The following is an 18,909-nucleotide window of genomic DNA, read 5'->3' as shown; positions in this document are numbered from 1 at the left end:
AGGTGGTCCACACAGAGGGAGAGGGAAGGTGGTCCACACAGAGGGAAGGTGGTCCACACAGAGGGAGAGGGAAGGTGGTCCACACAGAGGGAGAGGGAAAGTGGTCCACACAGAGGGAAGGTGGTCCACACAGAGGGAGAGGGAAGGTGGTCCACACAGAGGGAGAGGGAAAGTTGTCCACACAGAGGGAAGGTGGTCCACACAGAGGGAAGGTGGTCCACACAGAGGGAAGGGGAAAGTGGTCCACACAGAGGGAAGGTGGTCCACACAGAGGGAAGGTGGTCCACACAGAGGGAGAGGGAAAGTGGTCCACACAGAGGGAAGGTGGTCCACACAGAGGGGGTCTCACTCCCAGAAGGAACAATAGCAGACATTGAGGACAGTTACAAGTACCTGGGAATCCCACAGGCTAATGGCAACCAAAGAGGCAACAAGGAAAGCGGCTACGGCCAAATACTACAGTGAGTGAGGCATGTTCTCAGAAGCAGCTCAATGGTAAGAACAAGACCCAGGCAATAAACAGCTACTGCCAGTGATCAGACCCTACAGGGATAATCAGTTGGCCAAAGGAGGAGATACAGACCACAGATGTTAAGACATGAAAGCTCCTGACCATGGAGGGTTCCATCCCAAATCTAGCACCCTCAGGGAGCTGAGCTGGCATAGTGTACAGAAACATCTGAGCAGAGTACGGGCTGGAGACCCCAAGGACAAAGTGGGAAACACCTCCAAAGGTGGAGAACGACCGAGCCAAGGTCCTCTGGGACTTCCAGATACAGACAGAATGGTAATGGAGAACCAACCGGACATAGTGGTGGTCTCAAGGGTCAGCGGAAAACCGTGGTGTTGGACATTGCAGTGCATCATGGGATGGAAACATCCGGGAAAATGAACATGAGAAACTCGAGAAATCCCAAGGCCTCAGAGAGGAGCTGGAGAAGGCCTGGAGCGTGAAGGTATCGGTGGTGCCTGTAGTGACCGGAGAACTTGGGGCAGTGACCCCCAAACTGGAGGAATGACCCCAAACTGGAGGAATGACCCCAAACTGGAGGAATGACCCCAAACTGGAGGAATGACTTGAGCAGATCCAGGAAAAACATCAGACATCTCGGTCCAGAAAAGTACAGGAACAGCAAAGATACTAAAGAACCCTGAAGCTCCCAGGGGCCTCTGGTAGAGGACCCGAGCTTGAAGGGGGAGGAATAGAGACCATCCGCAGAGGGTGAGGAAAGAGTTTATTTTTTAATGTACATAGAGCTCAGAATCAGAATCAGAATCAGAATCAGAAAAGGTTTATTGTCAATGAACAGAATTCACAAACATAGGAACTTGTTTTGGCGATTTGGTGCAACATAAAACAGTGAACAATGAATAAGTCAAAAGAGAAACAATTGAAATCTGCCATGGGATAAAAATAACAAAAAGCTATAAGATAAAAAATAAAAATAAAATAGGCTTACTATGTACACAAATGTACAGTTGAGTTGAAAGTGTTTAAGAAGTGTCCATGAGTCCAACAGCAGAGGGAAAGAAATTGTTCTTGTAGCGGGAGGTTCTGGTCCGGATGGACCGTAGCCTCCTGCCTGAGGGGTGTGGCCTCCTGCCTGAGGGGAGTGGCCTCCTCCCTGAGGGGAGTGGCCTCCTGCCTGAGGGAGTGGCCTCCTGACTGAGGGGAGTGGCCTCCTGCCTGAGGGAGTGGCCTCCTGCCTGAGGGGAGTGGCTCGGCTGTGATCCGACCTGCTCATCCCAGAGCTCTGGAGACATACAGGTCCTGCAGAGATGAAAGTCTGTAGCCGAACACCTTCTCAGCAGAGGGCGCTGTAGTCTCTGTTAGTCCCTGGCTGTGGCTCCAGAGTACCACCCGGTGATGAAGGAGGTGAGGATGGACTCAATGATGGCCGTGTAGAACTGCACCATCATCTGCTCAGTCAGCTAGGCTTTCTTCAGCTGCCGCAGGAAGTACATCCTCTGCTGGGCCTTCTTGATGAGGAGCTGATGGTGAGCACCCACTTGAGGTCCTGGTGATGGTGGTGCTAAGAAAGCTGAGGGAGTCCACAGTGGAGATGGGGGAGTCTGTGATAGTGAGAGGGGGCTGTGGGCTGTAAAACTTCATCAGTTTTACAGAGTCGTGGCTGGAGGTGCAGCCGTTTGTGTACAGGGAGAAGAGCAGGGGAGAAAGTACACAGCCCTGTGGAGCTCCTCTGCTGATAGTCCGAGTGTCTGAGACATTCTTCCCCAGCTGCACGCACGGCCTCTGATCCATCAGGAAGTCAGTGCTCCACCTGCAGGTGGAGTCGGCGCTCCCCCTGCAGGTGGAGTCGGCGCTCCCCCTGCAGGTGGAGTCGGCGCTCCCCCTGCAGGTGGAGTCGGCGCTCCCTCTCCAGGTGGAGTCGGCGCGGAGCAGGTGGAGTCGGCGCTCCCCCTGCAGGTGGAGTCGGCGCTCCCCCTCCAGGTGGAGTCGGCGCTCCCCCTGCAGGTGGAGTCGGCGCTCCCCCTGCAGGTGGAGTCGGCGCTCCCCGTGCAGGTGGAGTCGGCGCTCCCCCTGCAGGTGGAGTCAGGTACGTTGAGCTGGGAGAGCTTGTCCTGGAGCAGAGCAGGAGGATGGTGTTGAAAGCAGAGCTGAAGTCCACAAACAGAATCCTGGCATATGTTCCCAGGGAGACCAGATGCTGCAGGGTGAAGTGGAGTGCCAGGTTGATGGTGTCGTCCACAGACCTGATGACCTGGGGGGTCCAGCAGGGGGTCCAACAGGGGGTACAGCAGGGGGGAGGGGAGGGACTTGAGGTGGGGAAGGACCAGATGTTCAAATAACTTCTTAACTACAGCGCCATAGGTCAGGAGGATCTGAACAGGTCTAACTCCAGCTCAACTTCGGGGGTCTCTCTATCGCCCCCTCTGGCCCTGACCTGAAACAACAGGAGGTGCTGTTCACAAAAAACATTCAGGTAAAAACAAACAAAAACTGAAGTAATTCTAACCCAGTGTAAAGCAGATCTAAACCAGGGCTAAACCAGGACTAAAACCAGGTCTAAACAAGGACTAATCCAGGACTAAAACGAGGTTTAAAGATTCTAGTACCTTGCAGTAGTAAAGTAGAAGGACGACTATGACAATCAACAGTAGAACGACCAGGACTCTGAAGATCAAGTGTGAGTCTGAACCTGCAACACAAAAGGACTCTAACATGAGGCTGTGACTCTAACATGAGGCTGTGACTCTAACATGAGACTGTGACTCTAACATGAGACTGTGACTCTAACATGAGACTGTGACTCTAACATGAGGCTGTGACTCTAACATGAGACTGTGACTCTAACATGAGACTGTGACTCTAACATGAGGCTGTGACTCTAACATGAGACTGTGACTCTAACATGAGACTGTGACTCTAACATGAGGCTGTGACTCTAACATGAGACTGTGACTCTAACATGAGGCTGTGACTCTAACATGAGACTGTGACTCTAACATGAGACTGTGACTCTAACATGAGACTGTGACTCTAACATGAGGCTGTGACTCTAACATGAGGCTGTGACTCTAACATGAGGCTGTGACTCTAACATGAGACTGTGACTCTAACATGAGGCTGTGACTCTAACATGAGACTGTGACTCTAACATGAGACTGTGACTCTAACATGAGGCTGTGACTCTAACATGAGACTGTGACTCTAACATGAGGCTGTGACTCTAACATGAGGCTGTGACTCTAACATGAGACTGTGACTCTAACATGAGGCTGTGACTCTAACATGAGGCTGTGACTCTAACATGAGACTGTGACTCTAACATGAGACTGTGACTTTAACATGAGGCTGTGACTCTAACATGAGACTGTGACTCTAACATGAGACTGTGACTCTAACATGAGACTGTGACTCTAACATGAGGCTGTGACTCTAACATGAGACTGTGACTCTAACATGAGACTGTGACTCTAACATGAGGCTGTGACTCTAACATGAGACTGTGACTCTAACATGAGGCTGTGACTCTAACATGAGACTGTGACTCTAACATGAGGCTGTGACTCTAACATGAGACTGTGACTCTAACATGAGGCTGTGACTCTAACATGAGGCTGTGACTCTAACATGAGACTGTGACTCTAACATGAGACTGTGACTTTAACATGAGGCTGTGACTCTAACATGAGACTGTGACTCTAACATGAGACTGTGACTCTAACATGAGGCTGTGACTCTAACATGAGGCTGTGACTCTAACATGAGGCTGTGACTCTAACATGAGACTGTGACTAACATGAGGCTGTGACTCTAACATGAGACTGTGACTAACATGAGGCTGTGACTAACATGAGGCTGTGACTCTAACATGAGGCTGTGACTCTAACATGAGGCTGTGACTCTAACATGAGACTGTGACTCTAACATGAGGCTGTGACTCTAACATGAGACTGTGACTCTAACATGAGGCTGTGACTCTAACATGAGACTGTGATTCTAACATGAGACTGTGACTCTAACATGAGGCTGTGACTCTAACATGAGGCTGTGACTCTAACATGAGGCTGTGACTGTAACATGAGACTGTGACTTTAACATGAGGCTGTGACTCTAACATGAGACTGTGACTCTAACATGAGACTGTGACTCTAACATGACACTGTGACTCTAACATGAGGCTGTGACTCTAACATGAGGCTGTGATTCTAACATGAGACTGTGACTCTAACATGAGGCTGTGACTCTAACATGAGGCTGTGACTCTAACATGAGGCTGTGACTCTAACATGAGGCTGTGACTCTAACATGAGACTGTGACTTTAACATGAGGCTGTGACTCTAACATGAGGCTGTGACTCTAACATGAGGCTGTGACTCTAACATGAGGCTGTGACTCTAACATGAGGCTGTGATTCTAACATGAGACTGTGACTCTAACATGAGGCTGTGACTCTAACATGAGGCTGTGACTCTAACATGAGGCTGTGACTCTAACATGAGGCTGTGATTCTAACATGAGGCTGTGACTCTAACATGAGGCTGTGACTCTAACATGAGACTGTGACTCTAACATGAGACTGTGACTCTAACATGAGGCTGTGACTCTAACATGAGGCTGTGATTCTAACATGAGGCTGTGACTCTAACATGAGGCTGTGACTCTAACATGAGACTGACTCTAACATGAGACTGTGACTCTAACATTAGGCTGTGACTCTAACATGAGACTGTGACTCTAACATGAGACTGTGACTCTAACATGAGGCTGTGACTCTAACATGAGGCTGTGACTCTAACATGAGACTGTGACTCTAACATGAGACTGTGACTAACATGAGGCTGTGACTCTAACATGAGGCTGTGACTCTAACATGAGACTGTGACTCTAACATGAGACTGTGACTCTAACATGAGACTGTGACTCTAACATGAGGCTGTGACTCTAACATGAGACTGTGACTCTAACATGAGGCTGTGACTCTAACATGAGACTGTGACTCTAACATGAGACTGTGACTCTAACATGAGGCTGTGACTCTAACATGAGGCTGTGACTCTAACATGAGGCTGTGACTGTAACATGAGACTGTGACTTTAACATGAGGCTGTGACTCTAACATGAGGCTGTGACTCTAACATGAGGCTGTGACTCTAACATGAGACTGTGACTCTAACATGAGACTGTGACTCTAACATGAGGCTGTGACTCTAACATGAGACTGTGACTCTAACATGAGGCTGTGACTCTAACATGAGACTGTGACTCTAACATGAGACTGTGACTCTAACATGAGGCTGTGACTCTAACATGAGGCTGTGACTCTAACATGAGGCTGTGACTCTAACATGAGGCTGTGACTGTAACATGAGACTGTGACTTTAACATGAGGCTGTGACTCTAACATGAGGCTGTGACTCTAACATGAGGCTGTGACTCTAACATGAGGCTGTGACTCTAACATGAGGCTGTGATTCTAACATGAGACTGTGACTCTAACATGAGGCTGTGACTCTAACATGAGGCTGTGACTCTAACATGAGGCTGTGACTCTAACATGAGGCTGTGACTCTAACATGAGGCTGTGATTCTAACATGAGGCTGTGACTCTAACATGAGGCTGTGACTCTAACATGAGACTGTGACTCTAACATGAGACTGTGACTCTAACATGAGGCTGTGACTCTAACATGAGGCTGTGATTCTAACATGAGGCTGTGACTCTAACATGAGGCTGTGACTCTAACATGAGGCTGTGATTCTAACATGAGGCTGTGACTCTAACATGAGGCTGTGACTCTAACATGAGACTGTGACTCTAACATGAGACTGTGACTCTAACATGAGGCTGTGACTCTAACATGAGGCTGTGACTCTAACATGAGACTGTGACTCTAACATGAGACTGTGACTCTAACATGAGGCTGTGTTGCTGTACTTACCTCCCAGATAGAGCTGGAGGGCGTGGCTCTGAGAGGAGAAGGTGTGGTTGAACACCTGCATTAGGTAAACACAGGTGTAGTTTCCTTTGTGGGCGGGGCCAGTGTCAGAGAACAGGAAGTGTGCAGAGTGATTGACAGCGGGCAGGGTGTGGTTCTGAGTGAGGTTCACAGTGGGAGAGAGGAGCTGGAAGGAGCCTCCTGGGAACTGTGGCTCCACAGAGCATTCGACCCTGAACTTTGACCCCGGCATCACCCGGACCCCCTGAAGCTGGGACTCGGAGGCCCCGTCTAACACAGACAGGGAGATGATTGGACGGTTCAGTAAGTCTGTGGAGAGAGGATTGGACGGTGATCAGATGAAGTTAAACATGTGGAGACAAGTTCAGACTTTAGAGGGACAAATTTGTGTTATTTTCAGTGTTAAAAGCACTGATTAAAACTCTGTATTGTTTATGTTAAGGAAATTAATATTAGTTTTTTTTTTAATTGTTATCATTTTCTATGTCTTATTGCTGAGCTCAAGAGAAAAACTAAAAATGCATCAAACTTTCACTTTTACCTGAACACACCACCTCCACACCCTGAGAGGATGAAGAGTCTGTGCTCATGACACACTCTGTCACTGTAGACTCCATCACACAGTCAGAGCTGATGTACCACACAGGACTCTGTGGAAAATCATCTCTGTCTCCTCCAGAAACAGCAGAGCCACAGTCCAGGTCTCGACACACAGCAGCTAAAGCCCCCAAGTCCCAGAGGTCATAGTTCACCCCTCGTCTCCATTCTCCTCTGAGTTTCACCTCCACAGTCCCATCACAGCGACTGGCTCCTCCCACCAGCCTGAGAGGCTCTGAACAGACAAGAGACAGAATGAACCCCGCCCCTTTACCTGAGCAGGTGAGGCCCCGCCCCTTTACCTAAGCAGGTGAGGCCCTGCCCCTTTACCTGAGCAGGTGAGGTTGACAGCGGCTCCAGAGGAGCTTTCACTTTATTCTGACAATCAAACTCTGGTTACTTAAAGTAACTCTGATTCTATGAGTGCAGGACTCGGGTCAGACTGGATGTTTTGGGCCTGATCTAAACTCTAATTGGACGTTCCATAGAAATCTTTTACATGTGACGTTCCTCTGGAGAAACTAAAGCTAAAACATGATATAAGTTAAACATGGACAGATTCTCTAGACTCTGGGACAGATGGGACAGATACAGAGGGACATGTGCCTGGAGGACATTTTATTGTCAGGTATTATATCTATCACTCTCTGGTCTTGTTCTGTTTGTCTGAATTTATAATATAAAAAGTACAAAATAAATCCTCAGAGACACGTGAGAGTGAAGAGGAGAATGTAAAATCAGAGCTGAACACAGCTCCAGACCCGGCGTGAGGGAGACGAGTCTGTGCTCCTGACACTGTGGTGGTCCCGACCCAAACACTCTTCATTATTTATACTTTGATATTTAGAGAACTAATGCTAAGCTTTAGCATCAAACTGTTCATCATCTGTTATATTGAGCCAATAACACTTCCATAATGAGTGACTCCAGACACAGAGAGGAGCAGTCTGTGAGGAACATCTGAGAGATTCAACCTGAGGATTTAATCCACACCCAGAGAAGAGGAAGAGTCTGTGCTCCTGACACACTCTGACACTGTAGACTTCATTACACAGTCAGAGCTGATCTCCCACACAGGACTCTGTGGAAAATCATCTCTGTCTCCTCCAGAAACAGCATAGCCACAGTCCAGTTCTCGACACACAGCAATTGAAGCCCCCAAGTTCCAGGAGTTACAGGTCTTCACTCGTCTCCATTCTCCTCTGTGTTTCACCTCCAGAGTCCCAGCACAGCGACTGAATCCTCCCACCAGCCTGAGCGGCTCTAAACAGACAAGAGAGAGAGTGAGCCCCGCCCCATTACATGACCAGCTGGAGCCCCGCCCCCTTTACTCAAGCAGGTGAAGCCCTGCCTCTTTACCTGAGTAGCTGAAGTCCCGCCCCTTTACCTGACTCCTCCTCTCAGTGCCCTCCTGAGCCCAGTTCGCTCTTGTGTCGTCTCCAGCTCTCTACAGGAAGTTATCAAACCTCGGCCAATCATATGCAATCATCCATCAATTTTCTTTCGCTTTATCCGGGGCTGAGTCCTGGAGGTAGCATTAGGGACAGACTTCCCTCACCCCAGACACTTCCTCCTGCTCCCAGGGCATTCCCAGGCCAGAGACATAGTCCCTCCAGTGTGTCCTGGGTCTTCTCTGGGGCCTCTTCTCTGTGGGACATGAACTCCTCCCCAGGGAGGCTTTTTCCAGGAGAATCCAGAACAGATGGAGGAGCAGCGGCTCTACTCCAAGCTCATCCCATGTGACTGAGCCACCCTGAGGAGGAAACGCATTTGGACCGCTTGTTTCTGTGATCTTGTTTTTCGGTCATGACCCAAATGGTAGAGCGTAGATTGAGGTGTCAATCTCACTCCTCATCCTCAGCCAAGGTCTACTCCAGGAACTGGAGAGGAGAATCTGACCCACAGTCGAACCTTGGATTCAGGAGGAGCAGTGTGGAGAAGGCTTTACACCGTGTTACTCGTGGTGTCCTTCGGGGGGTACTCTGGGAGTCTGGCGTCCAGGGCCCTTCGCTTCGGGAATATGGGGTCCGGGGCCCCTGTCTGACCCGAGCAGGAGCTGTGTTCATTACAGTCAGACCTGTTCCAGTGCATGAGGGACACCTCAGGGCTGCTCTTTGTCACCACTTCTGTTCATTGTCTTTATGTACAGACTTTCTAGGAGGTCAGGGGTCAGAGGGGGTCCGGTTTGGGGACTAAATGATTTAATCTCTGCTGGTTACAGACAATGATATCGTGATGGCACTGCTCTCCTCGTCACCTCCTCTAACTCCTCCCTCCACGAGCAGCAGTGGAAATGAGTGATCTGCTTTTTAAAGTGTCTCGCTGCTGCTATGAGCGCTGTAAGATCCTGATCTGCTGCAGTGAGCGCTGTAAGATCCTGATCTGCTGCTGTGAGCGCTGTAAGATCCTGATCTGCTGCTGTGAGCGCTGTAAGATCCTGATCTGCTGCAGTGAGAGCTGTAAGATCCTGATCTGCTGCAGTGAGCGCTGTAAGATCCTGATCTGCTGCAGTGAGCGCTGTAAGATCCTGATCTGCTGCTGTGAGAGCTGCAAGATCCTGATCTGCTGCAGTGAGCGCTGTAAGATCCTGATCTGCTGCTGTGAGCGCTGTAAGATCCTGATCTGCTGCTGTGAGCGCTGTAAGATCCTGATCTGCTGCAGTGAGCGCTGTAAGATCCTGATCTGCTGCAGTGAGCGCTGTAAGATCCTGATCTGCTGCTGTGAGAGCTGCAAGATCCTGATCTGCTGCAGTGAGCGCTGTAAGATCCTGATCTGCTGCTGTGAGAGCTGCAAGATCCTGATCTGCTGCTGTGAGTGCTGTAAGATCCTGATCTGCTGCTGTGAGCGCTGTAAGATCCTGATCTGCTGCAGTGAGCGCTTTAAGATCCTGATCTGCTGCAGTGAGCGCTGTAAGATCCTGATCTGCTGCTGTGAGCGCTGTAAGATCCTGATCTGCTACTGTGAGCGCTGTAAGATCCTGATCTGCTGCTGTGAGCGCTGCAAGATCCTGATCTGCTGCTGTGAGCACTGCAAGATCCTGATCTGCTACTGTGAGCGCTGTAAGATCCTGATCTGCTGCTGTGAGCGCTGCAAGATCCTGATCTGCTACTGTGAGCGCTGTAAGATCCTGATCTGCTGCTGTGAGCGCTGTAAGATCCTGATCTGCTGCTGTGAGAGCTGCAAGATCCTGATCTGCTGCTGTGAGCGCTGCAAGATCCTGATCTGCTGCTGTGAGCGCTGTAAGATCCTGATCTGCTGCTGTGAGAGCTGTAAGATCCTGATCTGCTGCAGTGAGCGCTGTAAGATCCTGATCTGCTGCTGTGAGCGCTGCAAGATCCTGATCTGCTGCTGTGAGCGCTGTAAGATCCTGATCTGCTGCTGTGAGCGCTGTAAGATCCTGATCTGCTGCTGTGAGCGCTGCAAGATCCTGATCTGCTGCTGTGAGCGCTGCAAGATCCTGATCTGCTACTGTGAGCGCTGTAAGATCCTGATCTGCTGCTGTGAGCGCTGTAAGATCCTGATCTTCTGCTGCAAGCTCTGTAAGATCCTGATCTGCTGCTGCAAGCTCTGTAAGATCCTGATCTGCTGATGTGAGCGCTGTAAGATCTTGATTTGCTGCTGCGTTCAAGTGATTTAGGAAACACAGAGAGCACGACTTCATCATTGGAGTTCTCATAATGACAGGGTTCATGAGAGAAGCTCGGAAACACACGAGAAACAGCAACGATCACAGACTTTTGCAGAACTCTGATCGTCTCATTGGATTCAGTGGAAAGATGTGATTGTTGGTGGCAAACAGCTGATAAATAAATTATTCAAGAGACTTTTGGAAGTGCTGCGGCGGTGGAATGGTTGAGGTGACAGCACATGTGTTAAATAAAGCCTTTGATCTAAAAAAAGATACTAAAATAAATTGTTTTGCTTCTAACTTTGAGGTTTAAAAAGCTGAATTGTGTCTCAAATGTCTCGAATACATTTCCGGTGACGTCACTTCCGGTGAGTGTATCGCGTTTTCAGAGCTGTTTGTTCTTAGAGCTTTTTATCAATTAATCCATGAATTATACACACTATTTACGCATCATATACACAAAAGTGAAAGTTTGATTGCTCCGCAAACAATCCGGAGCCTCATACCGCTCACTTTTCTGTATTTCATGGATTAAAAGCCCTTCTCACTCTCCAGCCTGAACTAGCCTAGCGTAGCCTAGCCGCTAGCGTCATGGCTGGATCTACCTTTACCTGTTTAAGTTGTCATATGTCGAGTCAGAACCCTGGCTCCTTCTCTGACGACAGGTGCGTGAAGTGCAGTGTAGTGGTAGTTTTGGAGGCCAGGGTTACGGAGTTAAAAGCGCGGATCCGCTGTTTAGAGGAGCTAAAGTCCAGCTATAGTCAGGTATTAGCTTCAGGTCTACCGGGCCGCGCTACAGGGCGTAGCATTAGCATTAGCAGTAGCAGTAAGGCCGAGGTCAGCCCCTCAGCGTCTCCCGTGCAGCCAGGACTAGACGAGGAACACAATAGGGACCAATTTGTGACAGTTCGGAGGGGACAAGGCGCTAAACGCCGAACCTTAGTGCACCGTGAGCTTCCCGTCTACAATAGGTTTTCTCCCCTCAGCGATCACACGCCCGCTGAACAGACTAGAGAAACTCTTGTAATCGGGAGTTCTATAGTCAGAGACGTGAAGCTGCCAGCTGCTAGCGTTAGGTATTACCCGGGGGCCAGAATGGGTGACATCGAAGGAAATCTTAGGCTCCTAAAGCAGAGTAGGCAGAAGTTCTGTCGAGTCGTGATTCACGCAGGCGGTAACGACGCCTGGCGGAGACAATCAGAGGTGCTCAAAGTTCAAGTTGTTGCGGTGTGTGAATTGGCGAAGTCGATGTCAGACACTGTAATATTTTCTGGTCCCCTGCCCAATCGGATCAATGCTGAATTGTACAGCCGTCTTTCAGGATTCTCACACTCAAGCCTACTTATGAGCCCTAAAATTAACAATGCATTTCACTCATTTGAAAGCCTCATGCTGTCAATCACATGTCCAAATATGAGAAACCAAAAAGGAGTTTTGTTCATAGTTATCTACCGACCTCCTGGTCCCTATTCAGAGTTTTTAACAGAGTTTTCTGACTTTATATCAAACTTAGTGCTAGCCTGGGATAAAATAGTTATAGCTGGACTTTGATATCCACGTGAACGTGAGTGATGACTCTCTCAGTAATGCCTTCAGCGCCTTGTTAGACAGCATTGGTTTCACTCAAAATGTAAATAAACCGATTCACAGTCATAAGCACACTCTGGATCTTGTCCTAACGTATGGAACTGAGATTAGTGACCTCATTGTCCTCCCTCTAAACCCTATATTGTCAGATCATTTCCTAATTACCTTTCAGTTTATTCTTAAAGATCATCCAGCCCCACAGAATAAAGTTATAATGAGAAGGACAATATCTGAAAAATGTATCTCAAATTTCAAAGAAATAATAGAGCCAACATTCAGTGACATGTCATGTGATCACGTCATGTGATCACGTCATGTGATCACGTCATGTGATCCTGCTGAGGACAGTTTTAGTCCCAGTATAAGTGATCAATTTGTCGACTTGACCATGAATTCTCTGAAGTCTGCTCTTGACGTTGTAGCGCCGTTAAAACAGAAGGTCATTAGGCCAAAGCGTGCCTCCCCATGGTACAACCAAGAACTGCGTTCACATAAACAAAGAGTTAGAAAGTTAGAGGGATTATTTCGTCGCTCTCACACAGAAGAATCCCTAAAAGCAGGAAAAGCTGCTGCTGTCCTATCAGCAGGCTCTGCGTAAGGCCCAAACCAGATACTATTCAAATCTAATAGAAGTCAACAAAAGTAACACTAAATTCCTTTTCAGCACTGTAGCTAGGCTAACAAACTGTCACAGCGCAGTAGAGCCCTCAATCCCAGCTTCTCTCAGCTCTGATGATTTTATCCTATTTTTTAACAATAAAATAAAAACAATCAGAGATAAATTAGATGAAATTACCCCCGCTATTAGCCCTGAACTAGCCCAAGCTGTAAATCTAACGTCCCATATAAATCCACCTGTAAATTTTGAAAGGTTCACAGCAGTTGATCAAGCAGAGATAACTTCAGCCATTATGTCCTCTAAAAGCTCAACTTGTGTCCTAGACCCCATTCCAATCTCCTCAAAGACATTCTCCCCCTAATTATAGACCCTATTCTTAATATAATAAATACTTCACTCGAAAGTGGCTATGTTCCACAGTCCTTCAAACATGCAGTCATTAAACCTCTTCTGAAAAAGCCTAATCTAGATCCCGACCTATTGTTAAACTACAGACCTATTTCAAATCTTCCCTTTGTCTCTAAAATCCTTGAAAAAGTTTTAGTAAAACAGCTTTGTCGCCACCTGCAGGACAATAACTTATTTGAAGTCTTCCAGTCAGGGTTCAGAGCCCACCACAGCACTGAAACTGCACTAGTTAAAGTCACAAATGATTTGTTATTAGCCGCTGACGATGGACTGGTCTCAATCCTGGTCCTGTTGGACCTCAGCCGAGACGCTCTATCTGAGCAGATAGTCACATTGGACAATGTCCGTGTAGCCTCCAGTTCTACTGTAAGAAACCTTGGAGTCTTATTTGACCAGGAGCTCTCATTTAAAGCTCATATAAATCAAGCCTGTAAAACAGCCTATTTCCATTTGCGCAACAAGAGCCAAAATCAGAAGAATCCTGCCTAAAAGTGATGCTGACTAGATTAGACTACTGTGTCCTAAAAGCTCCATAAAAAGCTTTCAACTGATTCAAAATGCAGCAGCAAGATTACTAACAGGGACAAAAAGAAGAGAGCACATTACGCCGGTGCTGGAGTCTCTTCACTGGCTCCAGTCAAGTTTAGAATCAAATTTAAAATTCTACTCCTGACCTACAAAGCCATAAAGACATGGCCCGGTCCTACCTCAAAGATGCTATAGAACCATATCATCCAAACAGAGCTCTTCGCTCTCAGAATGCTGGCCTTCTGGTGGTCCCAAGAGTCTCTAAAAGTACAGTAGGAGGTAGAGCGTTTAGCTACCAAGCTCCTGTGTTATGGAATCAGCTCCCGGCCCATGTTAAATATGCTGACACAGTCTCTTCATTTAAGTCCAGGCTTAAAACGTTCCTCTTCGAAATCGCTTATGGTCAGACTAGTTAGGAACAGAAAGATAAACCCACAGCTTCAGCTACGCTGCCCTAGGAGTAACTATGCTGGGGGAAGTATGACAGCTTGAGCACTATCCTCTTCTTCTGACTACTTATTCTGTCAAACAATAACTAATTTTTAATTCTACTTGCAAACTGTTCACTGCCCCTCTCCTGGTGAAGTGGTCCCTGCCCCGTGTGGACGGTCCCTCTTCTGCCTGAAGAGTGGCTCCAGCTCCAGTCTCCCTCGCGTCCGTCTGTCCGTCTGTGAGAGTCGGATCTCTCCTTCACTCTGGAACTCCTCCAGGTTGGAGGATGATGGATAATAATAATAATAATAAATATTTTATTTGTATAGCGCTTTTCAGGGACCCAAAGACTCTGGGACATCGTCCCTCACCACCACAGACATTGTTGATTCATTTTTCACTGTCGCCCTTAGAGGCAACCGTTGTTGTGATTTTGGACGTTACAAAAATAAATTGAATTGAATGTGATTCGTGTGTGATTTAAAACAAAGTCCTTTGTACAAGCGCCTCATTCCGACCCGAATTGTGTTCAAGGCCGTTTTTCCGAGTCGGCTGTGGGATCTAGAGTTTCCGAGATCACGTGAACGCAGCATCTCTGAGTGTGTGACTGTGGCAGAGTGGTTATCCTCAGTGTGAGTGTCTTTACCTGCTGAGCTGTTGTTTTCGGACAGGACCCCTGCACAAAGAACAGTCATGTCACAAGATGGCGGTCGCATGACACGAAATGGCTACTGTTTCCGTCAGTGACACACACATTTTATCAGTTTGATGGAAACAGGAAGCTCACTATCACTCTGATCACACTCTGAGGTTTGACACACGTTCTATTACATTTTCACCTTCTTAAGACACATTTTCCCTGATAAAACACGCAAACAACATTTAAGGACTAAGAATCCTCGGTGTGTTTCCTCCTTCAGCTTCAGCCTGGCGAGCGGTGAATGTGCCCAGTGTTGTGCAAAAGGAGGACAGAGTTTTGGGAGCAGTGTGTGAAACATGAAGTGTGAGTCCTGTTTATGAGATAGGATGATGGAGTCAAGTCAATGGCAATTAGAGTTTGATCTGAACACAAAAAAGGTTCTTGTTTAAGATGCTGCATGTCCCACATAAAGGATGAAAAGTGGTATTACTAGCCCCGGACAGAACAACATGTGATTCATCTAGTTTTGCTTCCTCTTCAGGTAATTTAAGAACACATGGGATTTAATGAGCCCCAAACCTCCTGTGGAATCTGACTTCAAACATGTCAAACGCATCATCCTGACACATGCAAGAGAAAACAACTACCATATTTTCCGGACTATAAGTCGCACCGGAGTATAAGTCGCACAGAAAAATGCATAATAGAGAAGAAAAACACATATATAAGTTGCACTGGAATATGAAATGCGGTTGCAAGTGTGAAAATAACAAATAATATCACATATAAGTCGCTCCGAAGTATGAGTATAAATATATAAGTATTAGGGATGCATACCTAAACCCACGTTCAGGTTACGGTCCAAATTCAAATCCAGAGGTTTAGGTTCAAACCTATGCCATATTTGCATAATGTTATAACAGCGTAACACAAGCAACTTGGCTCAATTAAGTTGAAGACTCTTGAACAAGGACGACTATCAAACACAAGGCTTAACTGCAGATTGAAATAAAATCAACTTGTCTGGTTTATTCGCTGTTATTTGAAGGGGGTGGACCACAATTTCAAGTCAGTACTGAATTTACTCAGACGTAGCCTTAAGATACATTTCCACTCTTTAATTTTGCAGATCCATTGGCATCAAAAGTCAGGTAAAAACCTTCAAACAGACAATACTCCAGTGTCAATAATTTACAGTGTTACACAAACTAGCATAAAAGTCAACTAGAACCACTATAAACCAATCAACTTAGCAGTAAAAATAGAATATGAAAGTATTTTACACAACACATCAAAATAATACATCATTTTAGCAGCATTAAACACCAGACCATATTAAACAACTATAGAATACAAAATACTATTTCAAAATATAAGCTCCAATTAATGAATGCAGCGATTAAACGATATCACTTTGACTTAGTATTTACTTTGATGTATAAGTATGTATATTGTACATTAAACCACAACATAACACTTAAGTTATTTCATTCATATTGTAGCGACCCTAATGTTAAGCATTATCTGGTTAAATGTTCCTTTCACACTACATTTAATGCATTGTTATTGTGTGGAGTCCAGGTCATTACATATTGGTTACAAGTTTTAGGGGGGTGGGGGATTTTTTCTTTTCCTGTTCGATCGTCGTGGTTACGGCCAACAGTAACCAACTCTTCAAGAAATAAAGTGACAACTTGTGAGCACTAAATCGACATTTATTACTAACCTGAGCGAGACGTTATAATATTTACACCCAAAGCAAAGCACAATCCGCTCCTTTAACAAGCATCTTAAACCAACACACAAACCGGCGCAGCACATTAACAATCACAATGCACGTGGAGGCTTAAAACCGTTCAAATAAAGCCAGCGATCTTACCGGCTGCCGCTTCAATGTTCGGTCTCTTGCGTCTTTAAACTTATTTCGCCAGCTTCAACTTATGCCCCTAATTAGGGTCCGGGTGCGCTATTGACAGCGATGCATGGCAGTGTTTACGTCTTTTCCAGCGCGGATTTCACGATCTATGGAAGGTTTAAGATGGTCTAGATCAGGGGCGTCAAACTCATTTTGGGCCGCGGGCCGAATTTCGACGCTCAGGCTGGGTCGCGGGCCGAACATAACGTAAGACACAAAACAATTAAAAATATGAGAAATAAATAGCTTTATATAGCCTACGCTGTTTTTGAAGCAATTACTGGATTGATTAAAAGAAATTACAAACACGTTTGTTCTCATAAAGTGAAATGTATTAAGAAAAACAAGTGTAACATCACAACTTCAGAGTTGATCTACAGAGATAAACATTTAGTCTATTGTTGAATATTGTTAAATAGGTATTTGGAACTGAAAAATATTGTGTTTGACTTAACAAAATAAACTTCTCAAGATCTAAAAAACCTTTTAAATGTACTAAGTAACATTTCCACGTCTGTGTAGTTCTCTATAGTTCTCTGTAGTTCTCTGTTCACCTGAACTGACTCACCACTAAATACAAACACACGTGGAGCGTTTAAGGAGCTTAAGTTACGCCTCTGTCCTTGAAAATATAGAATAAGTGCATGAGCCACAGTGTTCAATCAAACCAAACTCTTTTGTCAAATCGTGGGCCAAATATTATGTACAAAATAAAATAATAAAAAATATAAGAAATAAATGTATTTTTCACAGCCTAGTAATAGTTGTGGAGACTGTTGCATAAATGTGCAGCAGGTGAAAGACTATAGAAGAGTCCATATTCATGCAGCAGCAGCAACAGGAACATGGACTTTTGATGTGATTTCTGATGTGAAATGTTCATATCACAGACGTGTTTCTGCTCAAACTAAATATGAGCTCGCTATGACCTCTGCTCTGAGGTGTGTAAGTGCTGTAAAGTACGCAAATGCGCGTCTTACTTTCCTCCGCACGTCTCCCTCGGCAGCACACACGGAAGTGAAGGTCCGAGCGGGGAGGGGCGGCATTGTGGGACGTGTAGTTTTAGCAATAAAAAAACGATTACGGACGTAACTACGTTTTTGTTTTTTTTTTGTTTTTAATTAAATATGAATTCAAAATGTTTGCCGGGCCGGATTAAAACGTCTTGCGGGCCGGATGTTTGACACCCCTGGTCTAGATTCTAGAACCAATGTTTTTACAAGTCCAGATTCGGTCCGGCGTACCGGTATGCATCCCTAATAAATATAAATGTAAGTATAAGCTGCGCCCAGGCCAAAACTATGAAAAAAGGTGCGACTTATTGTCCGGAAAATACAATATTTTTAATCTTCGACAACAAACAAACACGTCATTTTACACATTTTATTAAGTCCAAACGCTGTGATCAAAAGAAGCTGAATCACCCAATAATGTGCAGGTCTAAAGTGAGGCTTCTTTAGATACTCATGTTTGAATCAAATGGAGACAAACAGAATATTCAGTATTTACGATTGTATTCAACGTGAAATATGACTCCCACAATGTTCGTCCCTCTGATTTTTCCCCTCAAACTGAAAAAGTGACAAAAGTCTGAACATGATTCCACTTTTGAGGTTAAAATATGTGTTTATGGAAGTCAATGTGACATAATCAGGCTTTAAGAGTGACGATTGCGAGAATCTTTGTGTTTTTATGAACAAACACCAGGAATATATTTCATCATCCTGACATTAGAAATAACAATATGTTTGAATTTACATTTAAAATGTTTCCAGGAAGTTAAAGACAGTGACTCTCACAGCCAAAAACTAAGAGAAAAGAAGTGTCACTTACCCGAAAAGAAGAAGGACAAAACCAGGAGCTGCGCCAGAGCCATGTCCAGGAAACAGGACTAAACCAGGACTAAACCAGGACTAAACAAGAACTGAACCAAGACTAAGCAAGAACTGAACCAGGTCTGAACCAGGACTAAAACCGGTTTGAACCAGGTCTATGAGAGTTTCCTGTTTTTGACACATTTTGATCTCTTAATCGTTTGTGGTTTTTCTCGTTCAAGCCCAGAGCTCTGCCATAATCTGATGTTTGACATGTATTAGTCGTGGAGTGTTTATTGAACCTTAAGGCACGA

The 18,909-nt window shown here is 45.9% G+C and overlaps 1 protein-coding gene across 1 annotated transcript; it reads right to left on the bottom strand.

Moving 5' to 3' along the window:
• Positions 1 to 1,342: 1,342 nt before the first annotated feature.
• Positions 1,343 to 18,660, bottom strand: LOC140372055 (uncharacterized). The gene is made up of 6 exons (XM_072459320.1): positions 18,615 to 18,660; positions 14,873 to 14,902; positions 6,969 to 7,259; positions 6,410 to 6,736; positions 3,079 to 3,161; positions 1,343 to 2,906 (listed from the first exon to the last, which is right to left on the bottom strand). The coding sequence occupies exons 1-6, from the start codon at positions 18,655 to 18,657 to the stop codon at positions 2,835 to 2,837; spliced, it is 846 nt and encodes a 281-aa protein (XP_072315421.1). The 5' UTR covers positions 18,658 to 18,660; the 3' UTR covers positions 1,343 to 2,834.
• Positions 18,661 to 18,909: the final 249 nt, after the last annotated feature.

This window comes from Eucyclogobius newberryi, unplaced genomic scaffold, assembly GCF_026437365.1.
Source record: "Eucyclogobius newberryi isolate DKJ021-1_F unplaced genomic scaffold, fEucNew1.0.hap1 SCAF_22, whole genome shotgun sequence".
Classification (NCBI taxonomy): Eukaryota; Metazoa; Chordata; class Actinopteri; order Gobiiformes; family Gobiidae; genus Eucyclogobius; species Eucyclogobius newberryi.
The sequence above is the reverse complement of the archived record's forward strand: the minus strand, read 5'-3'. Positions and strand labels throughout refer to the sequence as shown.

Excerpts from the sequence above, each read along its gene's own strand:
- LOC140372055 (XM_072459320.1), bottom strand. The coding sequence starts at position 18,657 with ATGGCTCTGGCGCAGCTCCTGGTTTTGTCCTTCTTCTTTTCGG. Across the intron at positions 7,260-14,872 it reads CGAAAACAACAGCTCAGCAG|AGCCTCTCAGGCTGGTGGGA; the intron begins GTAAAGACACTC and ends TTGTCTGTTCAG. Across the intron at positions 2,907-3,078 it reads TTCTACTTTACTACTGCAAG|GTCAGGGCCAGAGGGGGCGA; the intron begins GTACTAGAATCT and ends CTGTTGTTTCAG.